Source organism: Didymella exigua (assembly GCF_010094145.1).
Source record: "Didymella exigua CBS 183.55 unplaced genomic scaffold M421scaffold_12, whole genome shotgun sequence".
Classification (NCBI taxonomy): domain Eukaryota; kingdom Fungi; phylum Ascomycota; class Dothideomycetes; order Pleosporales; family Didymellaceae; genus Didymella; species Didymella exigua.
The window spans coordinates 54,043-74,876 of NW_022984786.1; the positions used below are offsets into that span (position 1 = coordinate 54,043).

The 20,834-nt window shown below is 54.6% G+C and overlaps 9 protein-coding genes across 9 annotated transcripts; 7 read left to right on the forward strand and 2 right to left on the reverse strand.

Annotated features, from left to right (window-relative positions):
• Window positions 1-184: 184 nt before the first annotated feature.
• Window positions 185-640, forward strand: M421DRAFT_4647 (uncharacterized protein; the record flags this gene model as incomplete). The annotated part of the gene is made up of 2 exons (XM_033594695.1): window positions 185-445; window positions 521-640. 2 exons carry the CDS (start codon window positions 185-187, stop codon window positions 638-640), a joined length of 381 nt encoding a protein of 126 aa, XP_033449055.1.
• Window positions 641-788: 148 nt separating this feature from the next.
• Window positions 789-1,184, forward strand: M421DRAFT_91952 (uncharacterized protein; the record flags this gene model as incomplete). Its single annotated transcript, XM_033597989.1, has 1 exon — window positions 789-1,184. The coding sequence occupies one exon, from the start codon at window positions 789-791 to the stop codon at window positions 1,182-1,184; it is 396 nt and encodes a 131-aa protein (XP_033449056.1).
• A 395-nt stretch (window positions 1,185-1,579) lies between these two features.
• On the reverse strand, window positions 1,580-3,078 carry M421DRAFT_420036 (uncharacterized protein). The gene is made up of 2 exons (XM_033592335.1): window positions 2,303-3,078; window positions 1,580-2,249 (listed from the first exon to the last, which is right to left on the reverse strand). The coding sequence occupies exons 1-2, from the start codon at window positions 2,742-2,744 to the stop codon at window positions 1,804-1,806; spliced, it is 888 nt and encodes a 295-aa protein (XP_033449057.1). The 5' UTR covers window positions 2,745-3,078; the 3' UTR covers window positions 1,580-1,803.
• Window positions 3,079-4,146: 1,068 nt separating this feature from the next.
• On the forward strand, window positions 4,147-5,741 carry M421DRAFT_4649 (putative asparaginyl-tRNA synthetase Slm5; the record flags this gene model as incomplete). The annotated part of the gene is made up of 3 exons (XM_033594696.1): window positions 4,147-4,153; window positions 4,222-4,393; window positions 4,448-5,741. 3 exons carry the CDS (start codon window positions 4,147-4,149, stop codon window positions 5,739-5,741), a joined length of 1,473 nt encoding a protein of 490 aa, XP_033449058.1.
• A 974-nt stretch (window positions 5,742-6,715) lies between these two features.
• On the forward strand, window positions 6,716-8,618 carry M421DRAFT_420039 (mitoferrin-1). Its single transcript, XM_033592336.1, has 8 exons — window positions 6,716-6,899; window positions 6,957-7,026; window positions 7,079-7,114; window positions 7,173-7,308; window positions 7,364-7,462; window positions 7,516-7,572; window positions 7,622-8,066; window positions 8,117-8,618. The coding sequence occupies exons 1-8, from the start codon at window positions 6,850-6,852 to the stop codon at window positions 8,181-8,183; spliced, it is 960 nt and encodes a 319-aa protein (XP_033449059.1). The 5' UTR covers window positions 6,716-6,849; the 3' UTR covers window positions 8,184-8,618.
• Window positions 8,619-8,900: 282 nt separating this feature from the next.
• M421DRAFT_100593 (AAA-domain-containing protein) lies at window positions 8,901-12,583 on the forward strand (the record flags this gene model as incomplete). Its single annotated transcript, XM_033586542.1, has 7 exons — window positions 8,901-8,978; window positions 9,031-11,152; window positions 11,210-11,387; window positions 11,673-11,770; window positions 11,836-11,901; window positions 11,961-12,032; window positions 12,159-12,583. The coding sequence occupies 7 exons, from the start codon at window positions 8,901-8,903 to the stop codon at window positions 12,581-12,583; spliced, it is 3,039 nt and encodes a 1,012-aa protein (XP_033449060.1).
• Window positions 12,584-13,353: 770 nt separating this feature from the next.
• On the reverse strand, window positions 13,354-14,947 carry M421DRAFT_61776 (MFS general substrate transporter; the record flags this gene model as incomplete). The annotated part of the gene is made up of 3 exons (XM_033595911.1): window positions 13,354-13,595; window positions 13,659-14,263; window positions 14,322-14,947. The coding sequence occupies 3 exons, from the start codon at window positions 14,945-14,947 to the stop codon at window positions 13,354-13,356; spliced, it is 1,473 nt and encodes a 490-aa protein (XP_033449061.1).
• Window positions 14,948-16,285: 1,338 nt separating this feature from the next.
• On the forward strand, window positions 16,286-17,011 carry M421DRAFT_420042 (uncharacterized protein). Its single transcript, XM_033592337.1, has one exon. The coding sequence runs from the start codon at window positions 16,419-16,421 to the stop codon at window positions 16,740-16,742; it is 324 nt and encodes a 107-aa protein (XP_033449062.1). The 5' UTR covers window positions 16,286-16,418; the 3' UTR covers window positions 16,743-17,011.
• A 188-nt stretch (window positions 17,012-17,199) lies between these two features.
• Window positions 17,200-20,764, forward strand: M421DRAFT_100595 (nicotinate-nucleotide diphosphorylase; the record flags this gene model as incomplete). The annotated part of the gene is made up of 7 exons (XM_033586543.1): window positions 17,200-17,374; window positions 17,606-18,144; window positions 19,043-19,609; window positions 19,656-19,743; window positions 19,788-19,956; window positions 20,009-20,579; window positions 20,744-20,764. The coding sequence occupies 7 exons, from the start codon at window positions 17,200-17,202 to the stop codon at window positions 20,762-20,764; spliced, it is 2,130 nt and encodes a 709-aa protein (XP_033449063.1).
• Window positions 20,765-20,834: the final 70 nt, after the last annotated feature.

Sequence of the window (20,834 nt, forward strand, 5' to 3'; positions counted from 1 at the left end):
GCGTATTATGACATTTGGTCCTTGTGGTGTGCTACAACATGTGGGTGGTGTGGTCGGAGGGTGCTGACATGTTGGGTGTGTTGCCTGCGAACACGTCCGTCCGTGCTGCGGGCGTCATTCGTCAGTAGCTCGGACTTGCTAGCAGCAACGATATTCCTCTTCGCCTCCCATACCCACATCCACCATGGCCTGGCTACCCTGGAGCTCCGGCTCCTCCTCCTCCTCCTCCTCCTCAGACGGCGTGAAGAAGACCTCGGGCGGCGCGTTCGAATCGCCGTCGCGGACGAACCGCAAAATCTGCTACGAGGCCCGCGACGCCTTCTTCGAGTGTCTGGACAAGAACAACATCCTCGACAGCATAAACACAAAGTCCGGCCGTGAAAAGGCCGAGACGTTCTGCTCGCAGTTCGACCGTGCGTTTGAGAAGAACTGCGCGCACAGCTGGGTACGTCATTGCGAGTCCTGGGTCTGGAGGAGATGTGGCGTGGGCAGTCTAGTCCATGTGCTGACGACGATGCAGGTCGAGTACTTCAAGAAACAGCGCGTCGTCAACTACCAGAAGGAGCAGACAATCAAGCGTCTGGAGCAGCAGGGCGCCGACATCACCGCGCCGCAGCTGCCATTGCCGGGCCAGAAGTAGACGCACACGATTCACGACCATGTAACATATGTATACTACGTAGGAATACACGATTCGTTCCGAGAGGGGGGCGGCGCTTTTCGCCCACGCGATAGAAAGGTGCGATTGACGTTGGCTTGCACACACCACGCGCCGACCCAGTGCACACATGAATAGACGTGCCGCACTACCGCGACGTCCCCGCGGCAGCAGCAGCAGCAGCGGCAGTGGACGCCCGGATCTTGATGCCTGCATGGCGGCCAGCAGTCAGTCAGCATCCTGCCGCGCCAGAAGCGACTCAACAACAACCATCCATCAGCCTCAAAAGCCAAAATACGCGAGACCAGGTGCGAAATCGACGACGCCACAACGTCTAATCACCTCTCGCCACCGCCAAGTTCAACGAGAGCGCGCCCATCATGCGAGACCGAGTCCCCTTCCACTTTCGCTTCCACCTCGCCATGTCCCGCACCGCGTCTCGCCCGCTACCCGCCGTCTCACCACCTCAAGCAAGTGGACGCCCTCAAGCCGTTCATCCGCACGCCCCAGCAGAAAAGGAAAGTAACTGCAGCGGAAAAGCATAGTGGAATACAGCGGAAAAGTATAGTGGAACACAGCGGAAAAGTATAGTGGAATACAGCGGAAAAGCATAGCGGAATACAGCGGAAAAGCATAGTGGAATACAGCGGATTAGCGCTTCCGTCTTGCTTTTGCGAGGTCCATGCATGCACGTCTCACCCTCGCGTCTGCACCATGCTAAGAAGGACCCTATCCGAAGACGGTCTAACTATTGTTAAGGCGGTTGAAGAAGCGAGGGTGGCGATAAGGTTTCGCTGGCGCTCGTAGCAACCCGGTGCTGTGCGAGAGAGGTCTATGCGCTAACGGCGCGGGATGACGTCATCATTCTGCTGCTTGCTGCGCCGGGCGGCCATGTTTGTTTACTTGTATCATGTTGCTCATGTGTACTGTCTGTATTGTGTCTTGCAAGAGCCGTTTGACCCCAAGAATGATGTGCTCGTGAGAGAGCGTACTGCTACCGATATTCCTTTTCTCGTGACTTCGTGATAAATGGTGGTGGCCAGCACCGCATAATAATGTCTGTGGGTGAAGAAAAAGTCCACGCTCCGCCGTGCCACAGCTCGTCGTGTCAAGTCGCTACTACTCATCGCTGCTACTCATCGCTGCTACACCCTCGCCTGGTACCTCACAGGGAAGATGCTACTCGGATCAAACTCCCTCCTAAACACCTCGACATCGCTCAGCTGGCCCTTCGCCGGCGGCCCCACCAAGGCGCCATCAATAGCAAACACGATGTCCTGGAAGACGCCGAAGAACTCGTCGTCCTCAAACAGCAGCGTCCGCCACATGCGCGCCACCTCGGTCGCCGGGTTTTTGAAGATCGGCCCCAGCCCGAACGCCCCAAGCACCAGGTTACGGTGTCCGCAGTAGCTGGCGATGCGCAGCACCGCGCGCATCTTCTCGTGCATGAGCTCCTTCTCCGCCGCGAACGAGTACCTGGTCCCGGACTCGTCGAGCTTGGGGCGCCTCACCGGCGCCACGGATATCACGGGGAGTGACTGCACTTCGGAGAAGGGCGCGTAGCTTTGGTCTGCGCCACCTCTGAAAACAACTACAAGCGGCGTTAGCAAACATGTGGCAGTGCGGGAGGATGCCACCACTTACAAACTTCAGGCGAGTATATCCCGCCACGCTGCGGGATGGGGTAGAAGTTCTCCTCGCGACCCAACTGTGCATTCCACGGCATCGTGAGCGCGTGGACGAGGTTGCTTCTCCGCGCGAAGCACTCCTCGGGCGCGATGAGCCCTGACTCCCAGTCTCCGCCGGCACGCTTCTCGTTCGCAACATTGACGACGGGTATCTTTTTGCAGTTCGGATTGGCCGCGCTCTGGTACCACCCCAAAGCGTAGTTTACTGGGTCGCCTTCCATAACTGCCACTCGTGTGCGGTGTGTCGACCGGCCTTCTGAGCTGGCTCTTATTTGTGTGGCATCGGGGTAGAGATATGATGTTTTCGAGTCTTTAATGAAGTTCTTCCAGATGTATGGCATCCACACGCGTTTCGCCTCTGCTGCAATTTCCGAGGGCTTAGATTTTGACGGTGACATGGTGGGCAGATGTGTAGTGTAGTGATGGAAGTGTATGAAAATGTTTGTACACGAATGTAGCTCTATGATGTTGTTATAGATGTCTCAATTGCATATGGCGATGGGCTGGTGAAGTAGACCGGTATAGAGAGGAGCGTTTGGAGCGAGCACGGGAGCGGTACGATTGATTCACCCCAGCCGGGGAAGGGCAGTATATCACCTGTCCCAAGGGCGTGTGATTGAGATCAACTAAACATTAGCTTGAGATCGAGCCGCGAATTTGCAGGGGTCTGTCAGATCTGATCCGACGCGCCTACGACGGATTTGGTAAACCTTTGCGTAAATCAAGCTTTGCCGTCTTTATCTGAGCCGGGCGGGGTGTTAGGTCGGGTGTCAGTTTGCACGCCGCCACGCAAAGCTGCAGGCAGAGGCTAGAGTCGTGTCCCTCAGCAATTCAGGGAAGGCACAGCCCGCAGGGCGTCGAGACTTTGCGATCCGGAAGCAACCGCATCTTGTAGTACGTGACTCGCTCCCTAATCCCTGGAGACGACTGTCGGCCGCCAGGAACTTGAAGCCACAAGGCGTTCATGTCGAGGTACAAGACGCTGTTGGAGCAGGGATGGAAGCAGCACCGATCGGCCAGTCCTTGACCAGATCTGCGAATCGGTGTATGCAGCTTAGACGAGATCTGGCGGCGTCTGGTAGTCCGATGATGACAGGTGCTGACCCAGATCCTGCAGAAGAGATCCTGCACAAGATGGCGCTGCAGGAGTAGCGCCGGCACTGCGATCCGGCTGCAGGGTCAAAAATGCACTTGTTGCTAGCACGCAGAATCGGATGCTGTTCATAGCTACATCTTCACCGCCAGCACCGTGACAGTAACTCAGGCTGCGAGCGTTTCCGCCAAACCACCATCACGGCAGACTCATGCTGTGACAGGCGTTTTTGTGCACGATCCAGGCGGCGTGTAGCAACGGCGGTCGAGATCTTGTTGTGAAATGCTTTTTAATGGCGGGGCATGAAAGGCTCTCCTCGGCCAATAACAGTGCGGAGCACGTCCAAGACGGAGACCCGTCAATCCATCGGCTGTCGTACTAGGGCATGAGATCTCGTGTAACTCGAGTGAGGTCGTGGAGATTAGGGAGTGTTTCAGAAAGGCTCGGGTCGCACGACTGACGAGTGCCTGCAACGGCCAAGCTGGACATAGATCTGCGTTGCTCTTAGCGCAGTCTGTGCGCAATTTCCCTTTTCGAGGTCTCGTCGACGACATGTGAACGTGTCGTGCCTTCACGCTTCACGGTAACGCTGCCCACTGGCTGACTGTCTTCTGCCGACGCGTAAATGAGCCTGCTGTCACCGATTCGAAGGAGTGCACTCCATTCGCAGCACTTTGCAACTTGGCGCGCAGTCGTTACTCGGGCACATGCGTTGTGCTTCCAGAGTTCACGGCAGAAATCAACCTTTTGCCCGACTAATATAGCTGAGCTGCTAAGGCCAGCTTCCCCGCTTTCGTCTACGTCTCCGCGGAGTTCGTCGGAAAGTGAGACACTCACGGTTCATGGCTATGTCCGGTCCGTGAGGAAGCAGAAGCGCATCGCCTTTGCTGTCATCGGCGATGGCTCGACTTTATCGACAGTGCAGGCTGTATTGTCACCTCAACTAGCAGAAGAGTCAGTCTAGTGGACGCATTATTAAGTCTCGAGTGCTGACTGCGCGATTGACAGCCTATCAACTGGAGCCGCTGTGACCGTGACTGGGAAATGGACACCATCGCCGGGTGGGAAGCAGTCTCACGAGCTTCAAGTTGAAGACATCCGTGTGCTTGGAGCTAACGATGCGACCACATCTCCCATCCAAAAGAAGTACCAGTCAGCAGAGTACCTCCGTACTATTCCCCACTTACGACCTCGACTACCCGTCAACGCTCTGCTTCTGCGGCTGAGATCTCTCGTCACCGCGCAGGTGACAAGCTACTTTGCCAAGAACGACTTCATCCAATGCCACCCACCCATCATTACTTCTTCCGACTGCGAGGGAGCCGGAGAGGTCTTCACCATCGAGCCTGCTGCGTCTGATGCTACACCAGCACGTGTGCCTGGTCAATCAGGTCAGGCTAAGAAACTGCGTGACCCCTTCTTCGGCTCGCCAAAGTACTTGACTGTCTCCAGTCAGCTCCACCTGGAAGCGCTTGCTCAGTCTGTCGACAAAGTATGGACGCTTTCTCCCACATTTCGCGCCGAGAAGAGCGACACAGCCCGTCACCTCAGCGAGTTCTACATGCTAGAAGCTGAAGTAGCTTTTGTCGAAAACCTCCAAGATGTCATGGATGTGGTGGAGGACATGCTGCGCTCCGTTGCACAGGAACTTCAGTCCTCACGTGTAGGTCAAGAGCTACTCGAGGCTCGGGCACGGGATCAGGGCGAAGAGGGTACATCCGTGTCGCACGACACACTCGCACAACGATGGCAGGGTCTTGTTGACGGACCGTGGCCGCGAATCAAGTATGCTGAGGCGATACGACATCTGAAGGAGGCGACTGCACAAGGCAAGGCCACGTTCGAGTTCTGGCCTGAACACGAGGATGGTCTGCAGACAGAGCATGAGCGCTATTTGGCTGAGCATTTCGGCAAAGGCGGGCCCATCTTCGTCACAGACTACCCTCGTTCGATGAAGCCATTTTACATGCTGCCATCGAGTCCGTCTGGGTCAGACACAGTGGCATGTTTCGACCTCCTTGTGCCCGAGATCTGCGAGCTGGTAGGCGGCTCGATGCGTGAACACCGCCTGCCCGAGCTGCAACAGTCGATGGCCGACCACGGCCTCCCCGCAGCAGCTGACAGCAGCGCCGAGGCATCAGACGGGTCCCTGCAGTGGTATCTGGACTTGAGACGATACGGCAGTGTGCCACACGGAGGATTCGGTCTAGGCTTCGACCGCCTGATCTGCTATCTCTCTGGAGTGCAAAATATCAGGGATGTTGTTGCATTCCCGAGATATCACAAGAAGTGCGACTGTTGATCGCGTATCTGCGTGCGAGCTGCAAGGGCCCGGGCCTGCGGGATTGTGCACAGTGCGCTGTGTTCCCGGAGACATTCCTCGTGTCTCGAAAGACGCGAGCTGTAGAATATATTGTACAAATGTACTTTCACACCTGCGAGCAACTATCATAGGCTACTGCCTGTTGAATAAAGTGTGAGCTGCTGTTCAGATCACACTCCGGCTGCAGCGACGACAACATTGACAAAGTATTGGAGCCCTGAAAGACTACCATATTACGCACACAAGCCGCGTAGCAACACTGACTACCTCCGAACCTTTCAAGGATCTTCTGGCACTTTTCGATGGTCTGCAAATACTCTACAAGAGCTCGGGCTGTTTTCGGGGAGCAAAGACAAAGTCCGCTCGTAATGTGGGTCGTAATTCCAAATTTGAGGCATTATCAGATTATCAGATTTTTTTCTGAATTTGATACAGACAAACATCTACATGCTCCGTCAAGAAGTCTTAGAAGTCTGCACGTCCAGCAGACCGCCTCCATCGCCATGGCGACTGTCAAGCAGTGCATGGGGGGGTGAGATTTTGCGAAGCCTTGCAAAGCCTTGATTTCGAAGATCTGATAAGATCAGATCTTTTAGCCCAAACAATGTTCCCCTCACGGCCCGGTGGCACCTCCAAGAGCTATCGCTAGCGATGATGTATGATGCAAGTCCGCAGCGACATTCCAATTACGCGCTGTCATGACGATGCGTGCAGTTCTGCGCCCACAAGATATCGAAGGAAGGCGCAGAACATCAAGGGTGCAGCGGCAGTTAGCGATGTCAGACTGTGTGCATTAGCTTTGCTTTACGTCGTCGTGACATGGCAATTGAGATGACGGTGTGTTCTACGAGACCTCGGCGGTCATTGACTTGACAGTGCAGTGATGGCGCTAACACGGCCCTACCAATAATCTGGCTAAGCTTCTGCGTCTCGGCCTCTCAAAAGTATCAATCCTCGACGCGGACACTGCCACCACCACGCCCAGACAGTCCTATCCTGCGCAACCGATCCAGCTGCACGCCGCCGTCCCCATCCCTCACTCTCAATCGCAAAACTGGCATCCACCGTCGTCACGCCCGGGCAGATCATGGGTGGCCATGACCGGCCAGCAGTGTCCGTCGAAGAAGCAGAGCACGAGTACAGCTCCCAATGAGCCAGCGGCCTCACAAGCGCCATCGCTGACCATTCCCCCAGCTATGAGGCGCTCCCACCAAACTTTTCGCTGGGCGCGAACATGCTCGCAGGCGCGTTCGCAGGTATTGCTGTACGCATCCGAAGTCGCCGCGTCAGACGCACATCAGCTGAACTCGCATTAGGAACACTCGGTCATGTACCCCGTCGACATGCTCAAGGTACGCGACCCCTCTGGGACCTGCGACAATGCTGGACGACGTGCTGACAGCCGGATAGACGAGGATGCAAGTCATCAATCCTGGACCCTCGGCGACATACACGAACTCCATCGCCAACGCCCTTGTCACAGTCTCGAGGGTAGAGGGGTTCAGGTCGCTATGGAAGGGACTCTCCAGTGTTGTTCTGGGCGCTGGTACATGCATCTGGCATCGACATGTTTTCTGGGCGCGCGACTAATGGTGACGCAGGGCCCGCGCACGCCGTGTACTTTGCGTCCTACGAAGCCACAAAACACGCTCTCGGTGGGAACGAGGGAGAGAGCCATGAGCACCATCCTCTTGCTGCAGGTGCGCAATGTTCTGGGACCTACACTTCAGGAGGTGTCGCTAACCCTCCGCAGCTGCCAGCGGTGCCGCAGCCACTATCACCAGCGATGCGCTGATGAACCCGTTCGATGGTTTGTAGCACTACTCCTGCCACGCCGACACACACTGAGAATATCGCAGTCGTCAAGCAGCGCATGCAATTGCACGGTTCCATCTACACGTCAGTCGGCCACTGCGCCCGCGACGTCTTCCGCAAGGAAGGCATTGGCGCGTTCTACGTCTCGTACCCCACCACACTGTGCATGACGGTGCCCTTCACCGCGCTGCAGTTCATGTCGTACGAATCGATATCGAAGGTCATGAACCCCACGGGCCGCTACGACCCGTACACGCACTGCTTCGCCGGTGGACTGGCTGGTGGGTTTGCTGCGGCACTTACTACGCCCTTGGACGTCATCAAGACACTGCTACAAACACGAGGCAGCGCGCACGACGCTGAGCTGAGGACCGTCTCTGGCCTGGTCCAAGCGGCTAGGATCATCCACCAGAGAGAAGGCTGGAAGGGCTACTTCCGTGGATTGAAGCCCAGGATCATCACCACCATGCCCAGCACAGCGATCTGCTGGTAAGCGCACATCGAGAATCCACTTGCGAAGCAAAGACTAATCAGCACAGGTCTGCATACGAGATGGCCAAGGCATTCTTCATCGCCCGCAGCACAAACCCTAACACCGCCTTATAATGACAATCTTTCATGATTTCACGCGTTCCGTGCAGCGCATCCTCCTATAATGCGACATACACCCCGGCAGTAAAAGGGATTTCGATATTTCGGCATAGAGCAGGCTTCCCAGCCGCATCGTGTGAGCTGCGTAGGCACGCGCGGCGGGCTCCACACTTCGTTGTATAGTCATAGAAGCTTTCCTGGCTTTGATATCTGGAAGGACCACATGGCGGCGTCTAGGATTTTTGACGCTTTTTCTCCTGAGCGTTATGCAGTCAGCGCAGATATGTTTGTACCATATGGGGAATGTAGCATTGGCGTCTTCCGCCAACTGGCACCATCGACTCAATCGCTCTGTCAAGATCTAGGTGCGCTGAAAAGAGGAGCGCATATCGATAGCAAGAGTGGCCCTAGTGCAGATCTGAATACGACCCGCACACGCCCTGTGATCCCTCGCCGAGTCTTTTGTGTCGGTGATAACACCGTGATCTGAACTAATTGCGGTCAGTTAAATCTGGTATCCGGGGCTGTGGCTTGTGACTGAGCCCCAAAGCAGATACGCGTCGCGTGCGCCGCAGCCGCAAGTTAGCCGTTTGCCTTCTGATGATATCAAGCTACGTCACCGCAGAACGGACAAGCCTCAAACCACCATCTTGGTACGGCTCCGCGATTCCTCTTCGATAACCCTACCACATGCCGTAGATCGCCGATCATTTGCTGCTCGCGCCCGACACCATGCGCGCAAACACGACGCAAAAGGCCTACGACGAGGCTTTCCTAGCCTGCTCCACTGCTGTGTACTTTGAGAGCCAGGTTGGTGTCTATGAATAGATCAGATGGTCAAGACGCTGACGAATTGCATCAGCACAACGAGAAGGAAGCCCTGCGATCATGGAGGAGTGCACTCGATCAGATCTACTACCACAACGCCCGTCGCAACCCCACCACCTACCGTCCGTCGTCCGAGACAGAGCGAGCCTTGGTGGAGTCCTTACGGCAGCTGGAACTGCAGTGCAAGGAACGCGTCGACCTGCTGGAAGCACTGAAGAAGAGTAGAGAGGAGTCAAAGGAGAGTCTTTCGAGCACCGATGCCCAAGCTCCCACCCCGCCTCCGCATGGTGCGCCCCTAGGGCCCTCCGACACGAACGCCTCGTCAGATTGGCTTGGAGGAGGATCGATACCGCCTGTTGCCCAGAGCGACCTCGCAAGACCACCCCCGCTACCCAGTCGGCCCTCGATGGCACCGCGCAAGAGCTCTGGCAACATGTCGAAGCACCGGATCAGCAGCCTGACGCAGACAATGAGCAACTCCTCTCTCAACCCTGGACCTTCAGACGATAAGAAGTCGCGAACACCATCGCCGGACAAGAAGGGTAGCAGGATGCTGCGGACACTGAGACCGAACAAGGATGGCAAGCCGGCAAGCAAGATGCCCATGTCGATGAGGTCACGGCCTGAGGCATCGAAGGCTGCAACACTGGCATTTGGATCGAGGGCTGCCGCATCAAGCTCGAATAGAGCAGGTCTGAACGCACCGAAGGCAGCGACCCCTCCGGTTAATATTTCTCCCCGCGCGTCGATGGAGATGCCTGCTGCAACACCACAGGTTGAGGTACCGCTCGTGCATCCCTCTGGGCAAGACTCGCCTAAACCAGCGCCGTTCTACTTTCAGACACGCGAAGGGTCAGGATCTACTAATTATGCTGTGCCAGCACCCAGGAATAATAGCGATACGGAAAAGCCAAAACATCCTCCAATCCCCCGCAAAGCCGCGCCTGCCCCGCCGCCAGTACCTTCGAAGCCGGCCGAGTTGATCAGAAACCACTCGTCACAGGCGAGCAAAGCTCTGCCTCCGTTGCCAGCCTTTCCATCATATCGAAAGGAGTATCCTCCAGCGCAACTGGATCCCCGACTCTTAGCAGCATCGGCGGCAGCACGATCGTACAGTGACCTAGGGTCGACCAAGTATGGTAATAAGGAAGTCGATGCTACACGCAGACCGTCAGCTACGCCTACGACACCAAGCAATATCAGTCGAACGCGGAATGTTCGGAGAGAGCCTTCTCCAGAGCCAATACCATTGGCCGAGGACGGTTTTGACGACGAGTCTCGACGGCCACCCCATCGAAAGGCGAGGAGACGAGGAGATTCGATGCGTGCAGATCTACCTCCAAACCCCACTGCTGAATTTGGCGAAGGTGGTGAGACACACGAGGAGCCTGATGAGTGGAAGAGCAAGACGGAGGAGATACTGAAGAACCTCCCTCGAGGCGTGGACAAGCAATCAGCGCAGAACATCTTGAACGAGATCGTGATACAGGGAGATGAAGTGCATTGGGACGATGTGGCAGGCTTGGAGATTGCAAAGTCGGCGCTGAAAGAGACGGTTGTATATCCATTTCTCAGGCCGGACCTGTTCATGGGACTGCGAGAACCTGCTCGAGGCATGCTGCTTTTCGGACCACCAGGGACCGGAAAGACGATGCTAGCGAGGGCGGTGGCTACGGAGTCCAAGTCGACCTTCTTCGCCATCTCTGCGAGCAGCTTGACATCCAAGTTCCTCGGTGAGTCGGAGAAGCTTGTCCGCGCCTTGTTTTCGCTGGCGAAAATGCTCGCTCCGTCTATCATCTTCGTCGACGAGATCGATTCGCTGCTGTCTTCAAGAGGAGGTTCGTCTGAGCACGAGGCCACACGGCGCATAAAGACTGAGTTCCTGATCCAGTGGTCAGATCTGCAGAAAGCCGCTGCTGGTAGGGAAACAAGCGAAAAAGACAAAGAGACAGGCGATGCGACGCGCGTGCTTGTGCTTGCAGCAACGAACTTGCCCTGGGCCATCGATGAAGCGGCAAGGCGTCGATTTGTCCGGAGACAGTACATCCCGCTGCCCGAAGATTTTGTCAGGAAGCAGCAGGTCAAGACGTTGCTGAGCCACCAGAAACATGACTTGAGCGAGAGGGACCTGGACCGCTTGGTCGCGCTCACAGATGGTAAGTCTGAACGCTGTCTCGGTTCTCCGCATGATCATATGACTGACGGCAATATAGGTTTCTCTGGCTCTGACATCACTGCACTTGCGAAAGACGCCGCAATGGGCCCCTTGCGTTCTCTAGGCGAAAGCCTTCTCACCATGACAATGGACGAGATTCGTCCCATACAGTTCAAAGACTTCCAAGCTAGTCTACGCACCATCCGGCCATCTGTTAGCAAGCAGGGTTTGCAGCAGTTTGAGGACTGGGCAAGGGAGTTTGGAGAGCGTGGAGGGTAGATACTCATGCGCTCTATTGCGTGCATTCTCCGATCTCCAATGGACACTGCATTTACTTTGCATAGCTGAGCCGATCTAGGGCATCGTTTTGCTCGAGCTTGAGATTGCCCCACCTGCCATGTTCATGGGCGCTCCTTCCTTCTTCTCAAACACTCACCATCAGACCCGCGACTTAGCGTCCCAACACAGCATTGAGCGCCCGCTCTAGAAGGAAACAAAACACATCCTGCTTTCCCTTCCAGACCTTATACTGACATCGACATGGCACCTCGCAAGAAGACCGAGAAAGAAGAGAAGGCAACAGGCGCCGAGGGATCAGACATGATCCTGCACTATCTGCGTACGTCTCGTCTCATCTTCCATCACCGCCACGCTCCTCAGTGTTACGCAACTGATTTCTCGCAGGCGAGACAAACAGACCCTACTCCGCCATCGAGATCTCGGCCAACTTACGCAACAAAGTCACGAAAGGTCAGTATCGCTGTTATCCGGGGGCTGCCAGCGGGGAAGAAGCGATTAACATCATGCAGCCGCCGCAGCAAAGCTGCTGAAGGACTTACACGAGCAAAAGCTCATTGAAGGCCGTCCGGCTGGTAAGCACAGTTCGCCCGCATGGACCTGCGGAAGCTGATACACTCCAGGCAAGCAGATCGTCTACCATGCACTGCAGGTACATCTCACCTCGTAACCATCTTAGCACGCATCGCCCATCTCTGCCACCCTCTCAGTCACTAACAGTACCCTCCAGAGTCCCGACGACGCCGTCTCCCCCGACCAGCTCGCCGAGTACGACACCCGCATCGCCGCCCTCACCACGCAAACCACCGACCTCCACGCCCTCGCCAAATCACTCCGCGCCACCCTCGCATCCTTGACCAGCTCTCTTAGTGCAGCGGACATACTATCCGCCACCTCCTCGCTCGAGTACGAGAAAGCCGAGATCGAGACGAGGCTGGAGAGTCTGAGGGCTGGGAAGGCGAAGAAAGTCACCGCCGAGGAGAGGGCGGAGGTGGACAGGGAGTGGAAGGTGCTGATGGGCGTTGAGATGAGGAGGGAGAAGATTGCGAAGGTGATGTGGGGGATGGTGGAGGATGGGACGGAGAGTAGGGAGATGCTTGCGGATCTCAGAGAGGGGTGGGGGTTGGATGAGTGAGGGCGGGGTGTGATGAGGTCTGAGTGGGAATGGAGAAATCTAAGGGATCAGGTGTATGAGGACGGCATTTTGCTACTCTACTGATGATCAAGGATTAAAAACGGATCTGGCCACAGATGGTTAACATTTATGAACGTACCCATGTTCCTCTACGCCTTCCGCTTTATGCCCTTAGGATAGTGAAGGTGGGCCAACCCACGAACCTTCGGTGCTCCTCGCCATCGACTTTATAGATAACGTTGAATTCAGGGACTAGAGAGGACTGTGTCAAGTTGCCCGTCATGTCTACTTTCGGAGCTGCGGTCGCAAGGCGTTGACGACAATACAGGAGTTGGGCATTGGCTGCAGGATCACTGTGTCGAGTGAACGTGTTTCTCCCTGTTGGAATGGTTTCTGCTCTAGTTATACAGCGAGCACCACAGCGGTATCGGAAGGGTGTGGATGGACTGTAGCTTGTAGAGTGGGAGGATGAGAGAGGTGTGCTTTTGTTTTGTAGATGAGGTCAGCCGTTATCGTCAGATGTACCCCAAGAATACATGGATAGAATCTAGCTACACTCTCTCTTTTCCTCAGAAAGCCCCTTTCGGCCGAAGGGTTTTACTACCCAAAGTAGTTTATAATTGGAGCTGCTATCGACCACTAGTCCGCACACAAGTATGATATCGAGCAACCTGGAAGTTGTCCTCTACTAGAGATTGCCCCTAGCTTGCTGGGTTCCCATATCTTCCGTACCATACGCACAACGAAGGCTTCGATGGGTGTCTATACACTTAGCGGATATACCGAAACTCTGGATGAAGATGTCCAAGTCTAGCAACCTCGTCTGCCGATCGTTCTACACGATAATCACGCGCACCAATCGCACGCTTTCGATTCTCCTTCGTCTGATACAGCACGAGTGTTACAGACGCAATAACAACGGAAAGTGCGGTCGCCGTGTTCAGAGCATTGCCAATCTTGTATCCGTTTTTCGCATCAGTGCTGATGTAGCTCCACGTCGCCACGATAGAACCTTATCACGGGTATCAGTACGGAACTCGTACGAGCCAGCGTATGGTAAGGAGAGACAACATACCTATATTTGCAATCCCAGAGACAGCAGCATTTGCAACGTTCTTCGCCGTATCGGGCGCCGCGTTCGCCAACGTCCATGCGATAATCAGCACGCCGAAACCATACCCTCCCGCCGTGTTCAAGAAAACTGCAGCAAACCGCACCTGCGGATCTCGCGAGCCGAGCCACATGGCATACCCGACTACACACAGGCCGGCGCAGGCAGCAATCGCAACGCCGTGTCTGCGCGTCTTCATCGTGACGTACGCCACGCCCAGGCTAAACAGCATGCCCACTAGCGGCGGCGCCGACGAGAGGAGTTGGATCTGAACCAGCGATCTGGCGGGGAAATTGAGGCGCAGAATTGTCGGGGTGAAGATGGAGAGTCCCTGGACGGTGATCTGGTTGCATGTGAAGATCCAGGCGCCGATGAGCACGTTGACGTTGAAGACACCACGCCTGATTGGGGACCAGGTTATCTTTTCTTTGTGCGAGACGACGGCGGGCTGGTCGTGGATGAGTCGGCGCATGGCTAGTTTTCGCTCTGAGGCATTGAAGATCCGTGTCGTTGATGGATCAGCTGGGAACAGCCATAGCGCGATGATGCCGAATCCGATTGTTGCGATCCTGCGCTGTAGTCAGTCAAACAGTAACTCTTCCCGGAATCAAGAGAACATGGCCATACCCTTCGACCAAGAAGATGACCCGCCAGGACCTCACGCTCCCAACGCTGCCCAAGCGCAGCAGGCCCGAGGCCAACAGGCCTCCAAACCCACCAGCGAATCCCGCAGCCCCCAGCATAAAAAACGAGATCCGAGTCGTCACCTCGTGACGACGATAATACCGTGACACCAGGTAGCTCAATCCCGGGAGTTGAAACGCCTCAGAAAGACCCAGCAAGATACGGATGGCGTAAAACCCGGCACTGTTACGAACAAACGCAGTCCCAACAGTGACTGCGCCAAAGCAAACACAGCTCAGGGGCAGAACCACGAAGCCAAACTTCTTCACGCACAGCGCAGCAGGAACGTCGGCGACAAAGTAGACGGCGTAGAATAAGCAGGCGCCTGTGTTGAATCCGTACATGCCCAACCCGAGGTCTTTGTCCATGCCGGCGATTCGGGCGTTTCCGAGGTTCGTCCGGTCGAGGAAGGTGAAGAAGTACATTAGGAAGATCATGGGGAGGATGTGTCTATCTTGCTTGCGCACGAGCGCGGATTCGAGTGCAAGGTCGATGGGGATTACATTGGTCTCCTCGGGGTTGAGGGAGCTGGTGTGACGCACTTCTGGTTTTCCGAATTTGTTGCCCATGATTTCAATCTGAAACTTGGTCTAGAATAGTTCGAATGGAGTAACGAAGGTGGGGAGAGGCGGTAGAGGTGCAGCTGCGGAGGTGGAAGTGCGACTTTTTCTGCTGAGAGCGTATGCAGCCTTGCAGTCTCACGGATGTGGCTACAGAAACGATCTCGTGGCGCTTCCTCGAGGCGATCGAGAATTCAGGGCTACTACTTCGCAGGAACTCATGTAAATTACGCGCTTGGCAACAGTACAGCGGTACTTCGCACCCAGATCTGACGAAGATGTAGGAGGTCTAGTGACAATTGTTCGCAACAGTCACAACACACAGACTCCATATTGGCCGGGCTCTCTCTATATGATACTGTCTTGATCATCATGCAGTCAGCATGTACGTATCGTCCGCACGTTTGGGGATAAGCTGATGTGTTCGGCACTGGGCCAATGGTGCTAGGGCTGCTTCCACAATCCCAGTCAGTCTCACTTCTAGGAGCAGGGTCGCTGCATAATCGTCTAACACCTCCATCCAATTGTCACAGCGATGCTAGCGTCAGCGTATATCATGTGATGCAGAACCTGTAGTGACAGATTGTTCCGATATTTTTCGCGGCCGTAGTAGTTCGAGTTGATCTCCCATCGTAGAAAAAGTTGCTACAACAACAGATATGTTCCGTCCATCACAGAGTTATATGTCTTTAAACGATGCATGGATAGACCTTGACTGCCTCTCACATCCCTGCAAAATATGGTCTTACAACCGACTTCTTCTACGGCCTAGAAGGTGCATTACTCAGACATTGCGATGAATGGAGTTACTCTTGTCAGGGGAAAGGCGCTCATGCGGGTCATCGAGCTGTATGGACCAAACGAACATACCACCAAATTTGTACGCTCATTCTCATCATAGGGCAGAAGTCGCGTCTGTGAGATTCAAGGCGCCGCACCAGATCACAGATCCCCTGGCAAAGATTTCTGGCCATTACAGAACGCAACCTACCTTCTTCGCTGAACGCTGGACTTTCTCAACTCAGCGGTCATTAACGCCTTTTCACCTCTTGTCATCTTCCCTTACCCTACAAAGACTACGGCCGATCGGTCGATGGCCTCGATTCGGCACATGCGCTGCCTTTGCCTTACCTCAACACCAACTGCATTTCCCGCAACCGCACAGCTCTGACATCTCAGCTGCTCGACAGCACTACTTCAATCGGCAGTATGACCTCGCAAACAGTTGGCATGGTGGTCTCCACGACAAAGCGCATGGAGTAAGGCTACACCCTTTGACGACTACATCTTTGATCGACAATGTGAAACTAATTTTGACGACTTCGTACGCATCGATGTTGGCACCAACGAATACCTCAAGATCTACATCGTACACTGCAGCCCCTTCACAGCCCGCTCGATGTTCTTCTGCAAGGCGCTAACGGGCAATCGGAAATAAGCAGAAGACCGCATTGTACGCATTCCAGACAGCGACATCGAGATGTTCGAGACCTATGTTCATATCGCATACCACAATGAGCTCGCCACAACGCCCGGACTGTCGAGTGACGTTACAAAGACACTAGCTGCGCAGCGCAATCTCGCCAAGATGTATGTCCTTTGCGACATAGTACAAGATGTGAAGGCGAAGAACTGCATTATTCAGGCGCTCATACGCAGCATCTACAGGATACGCGACGACTACCGGTATACAATGCCGAGGCGTGACATGATCGAACTCATTTACGAAGGCACCGTGAAGGGCAGTCAGCACATTGTTCTCTCCTTGATGTCTTCACCTACAGTATCAAAGTCGAGTGGTTGACGGGAAACGGTCCTCTCGAGAGCTATCCGGTAGAGTTCTTGCAGGAGCTCGCTGTCAAAATTTCGAACAAGCGCCCACCAGCAGGATTCTCAAAAGGCGTCTTCCACTCGGCAAAGAAGGATCATGGTGTGGAGTGCCTGGAGAACGGGGAACCGGAAAGTAGGTCGCAGCACGAAGATATACGAAGAATCTCCGTACGGTGGCAGTCACAAGAAGTATGAGACCGGTAGCTTAATATGAAAGATGGACAAAACAAAGGCAGTACTGCAACTTGTACGCTAGAGGATGAAGGAAGGTGCAATACCCGCAGCGTGGGTGAGGCTTTGGTGGCGTTCCGAATGCGCCCGCTAATTGGCGGGGCAGTACCGAAGGTCCGATGAACTCATCACCCCTTCCACAAGCCCTCCCCTTCTCAATCTCTCTGGAATTCTTACATTATTTCCGAACGTCCGAAGCCATGTCAAAGGTAGAAGGAGCCCCAGCGCACGGAAAGGTTGCGCATCTGTTGCCTTTGACGTACAAGCGGTTGGTTTCAGAGTGGCTCGAGGAGGACACACCGAGCTTCGACTACGGAGGTTTCGTTGTTGGCGAAGAGCAGTCAGAGGCAAAACTTCTGGGCAAAAGTGCGGTCAGCAAGATTGAACCAATGCAAGGTGGCAAATCTGATGTGTTCAGGGTATCGTTGCTGGCGTCCCATTCTTTGACGAGGTGTTCAAGCAGCTAGAATGCACGTGAGTAATCCACAAGCACATACAGAAAACAAATTCTGACACTTGTGATCAGAGTAGAGTGGCATGTCAAGGAAGGCGATTCGGTCGGTCAGGACGGTGGCAAGACTCATTGTGCAACCGTCCGCGGTCCAGTCCGCAACCTCCTCCTTGGCGAGCGTGTTGCCCTTAACACACTCGCCCGCTGCTCGGGCGTTGCAACGAAATCGAACCGCCTTCTAACATTACTGCGAAAAGCCGGCTACCAGAATATTCTTGCTGGAACACGTAAGACCACGCCTGGCTTCCGACTAGTAGAGAAGTACGGCATGCTTGTTGGTGGCGTTGATGCTCATCGAGTCGACCTCTCTCACATGACGATGCTGAAGGACAACCACATCGTTGCTGCAGGCAGCATCACCAACGCCGTACGAGCCGCAAAGTCAGCAGGTGGCTTTGCTACGAAGGTCGAGGTCGAATGCCAGAGCTTCGAAGAGGCAGACGAAGCGATCGCTGCCGGCGCTGACATCGTCATGTTGGACAACTTCACGCCAGAGGATGTCAAAGTGGCAGCTGCGCAGTTGAAAGGAAAGTGGGGACGGGGAACAGGGGACAGGAAGACTTTCTTGGTTGAGGTCAGCGGAGGTTTGACCGAGCACAACGTGGAGAAGTATGTTTGTGCTGACATCGACATTGTCAGCACGAGCAGTATACATCAGGGTGTACCTCACGTCGACTTCTCGCTGAAGATCGTGCCGAATACGAAGAAGGACGGCAGTGAAAGTCTGGAGGTATAGTAGTAGGATCCTGCGAGGTCCGAAGATTAGGCAAGGATCAAAAGCACAGCCAATCATAACCAAGTTTTTGCGAACCATCCAGTAGATGCGTTTCTTGGTAGGTGAGAGATGCAGCGAGCTCCAGTGGCCTGCCTTTTACACCTAGCTACACTTCCGGATCTGGCCGCCCTCGCCCGACTTCCGACACAGCCCCGCCAGGCGTTCCGTCTGCACCGTGCCACACCGCAAGAGCATCAATTTACCTTCCCTCGTATCGCAGCTTGGAACTGTACGACTGATGTTTACATGCTTAACTATTCTTCACTGGCCTTGCGTACTCAGCCCTGTTCGGCATTATTAAGCTCACCGAGGGCCACATTCAATGCGCTCTAATTGGCGCGACGTTCCACGTTCAATAATCAATATGGATTCACAAGTAGACACGAGACGCGTTGAACGAGTCATGTTGGCTTGCGTTCAGTGTCGAAGTAGGCACGTCAAATGTGATTCACATCAGCCTGTCTGTAACAGATGCCGACGTGGTGGAAAAGAGTGCAACTACCAGAAGTCAAGAAGAGGAGGTCTCAACAAGGAAGCGCTCGCACGGAGGCGACTGAGGTTGCAGCAAGAAGGCGAGCAAGTCAAACAGAGTTCAAAAGAGTCCGCTTCGGCCGGCGATGCCAGTACACACACCACGCCGATGTCGCGCTCTCAAGGCGACGAGAACCTGCGTAGTGGTCCGTCGAGCACGACTTCCTTGAGAAACCTTTACATACAGGACAACGGATCCGGGTCTCCGGGCACTCTGACCTTCCAGATCAGCGATGACCGCTTGACTGAGTTGTTCTACGAGTACTTTTGGCCTGCCTTCCCGATTGTTCTTCCGCAGCAATTCTTCCGATCGCGGAAGATGGTCGAAGGCCACGGACTGGAAGAGCTATCGCTGGTCCTCGAATGGATCGGGAGTCTCTATGCATCCTACTGCCCGTCAGAACCATACTATCAAGCTGCACTAGAAGCTATCACCTCGCCGCTCATACCACGTACACCATTCAGTGTCCAGGCCATTATGCTCTTTGCAATCGCGCAGCATCATCAAGACTTGCGTCCAGAGTCTCGAAAGACGCTAGACTCTGCCATTCTGCTCGCGTTAGAGCTAGACATGCACAAGCGAGATTTCGCACGCTTATGGGGCGAGTGCAATCCGGTGCTGGAGGAGTCGTGGAGAAGAACGTGGTACATTTTGGCTTTTACTGATCAGCACTTCGCCATCGTCATGAACACACCGATATACCAGTTGGCCAATATGCAGAGCGACGTCGATCTGCCTTGCGATGATGAGTTCTACATCACCGGGGTAAGTCCGTGTCGACCCTATCTACACGCTCTCACTGACGATACAGCGCATACCGACACCTGCTACCTACCAGGAGATGGGGAATCGAGAGTTCGCTGATCTTGAAGTGGTCTACTCTTCGATCGCGTATCTGCATGATATATGTAGGACTGTCGCTTATGGTAGGAAGCCTCTCGCATATTGGAACCTGACTGACGGGTCACAGTGATGCGTACCTTTGCCACTTCCGCACACTTCAGCAGAGAACTCGTCGATACTATGGATGCAAAGATAGCTATCTGGCACTCGCTGCTCCCATCCACCAAACGAGATCCTTTGCGAAAGGATGGAACCGTCGATGAAATCATGTTTCAAGCCCACATGGTCGGAGCAATGTAAGTCCCGCACCCCTCACATAGCTACATGTACAGTAACTAAACTCAGGAGTGTTCTGATGACGATGCACCGACCCTTTTCCTCGCTCGTGTACAACGACGTAGAGCTTATCACCTCATCCTTCTCGCCACCAGCACCCTTCTCCATGCCTCCATCAGCCGGACGAGGCGCACACACAGCCCGCACACTCAGAGTAGCAGATATTCAGACAAAGCTCCTCGCCATACCATGTATCATTGAGAGGCACAGCGTCTTCAGCATGTGCATCAGCGCACAGATTGCCACCGCACAAGTCTCTGCTTGCAGTAATTTGCTTGAGGACCATGCCCTTTCCATCGCGCGCGATCGCATCAAGCTAAGCATCGGTTTTTTGAACGCCATGGGATCCATATGGCCGCTTGGAAAGGCGATGGCCAAGGATGTTCGCGCCGTGGCTCACTCGGTCTTTTCTACGCCGTCAAGCATGTTCACGGTACAGCAAGAGTTGACAGATGAGATCGAGGTACTTCGTGATGAATTGATTTGGCCGATTGATCCTTCGGCGAATGTAGACATATACAGTGGCCTTGTGCTGCCTATGGACTGGGAGCAGGTTATTTCGGGATACGCTTCGTCATCGATGGTGTCTGCGGCCATGTTTCAGACATCTAGTTCTGGCGAATTCGGCTCGTAGACCTCGTTAATCGCTTGTGAAGAAATTCAAGGCGTGTCTGCGTAAGGCTACGAGGCATCGCCACAACCCTATGGGTTTGAGCGGGAGTCAGTAAGGGTCGCCCTGGCGGACAGCACGTAGATGGCATCCCTTGAGTCACGACCACCTGCAGACCGCTCTTTGGGTTCAGCACGATTTTCATAGTTATTTCAAAGTGCAGTAGCC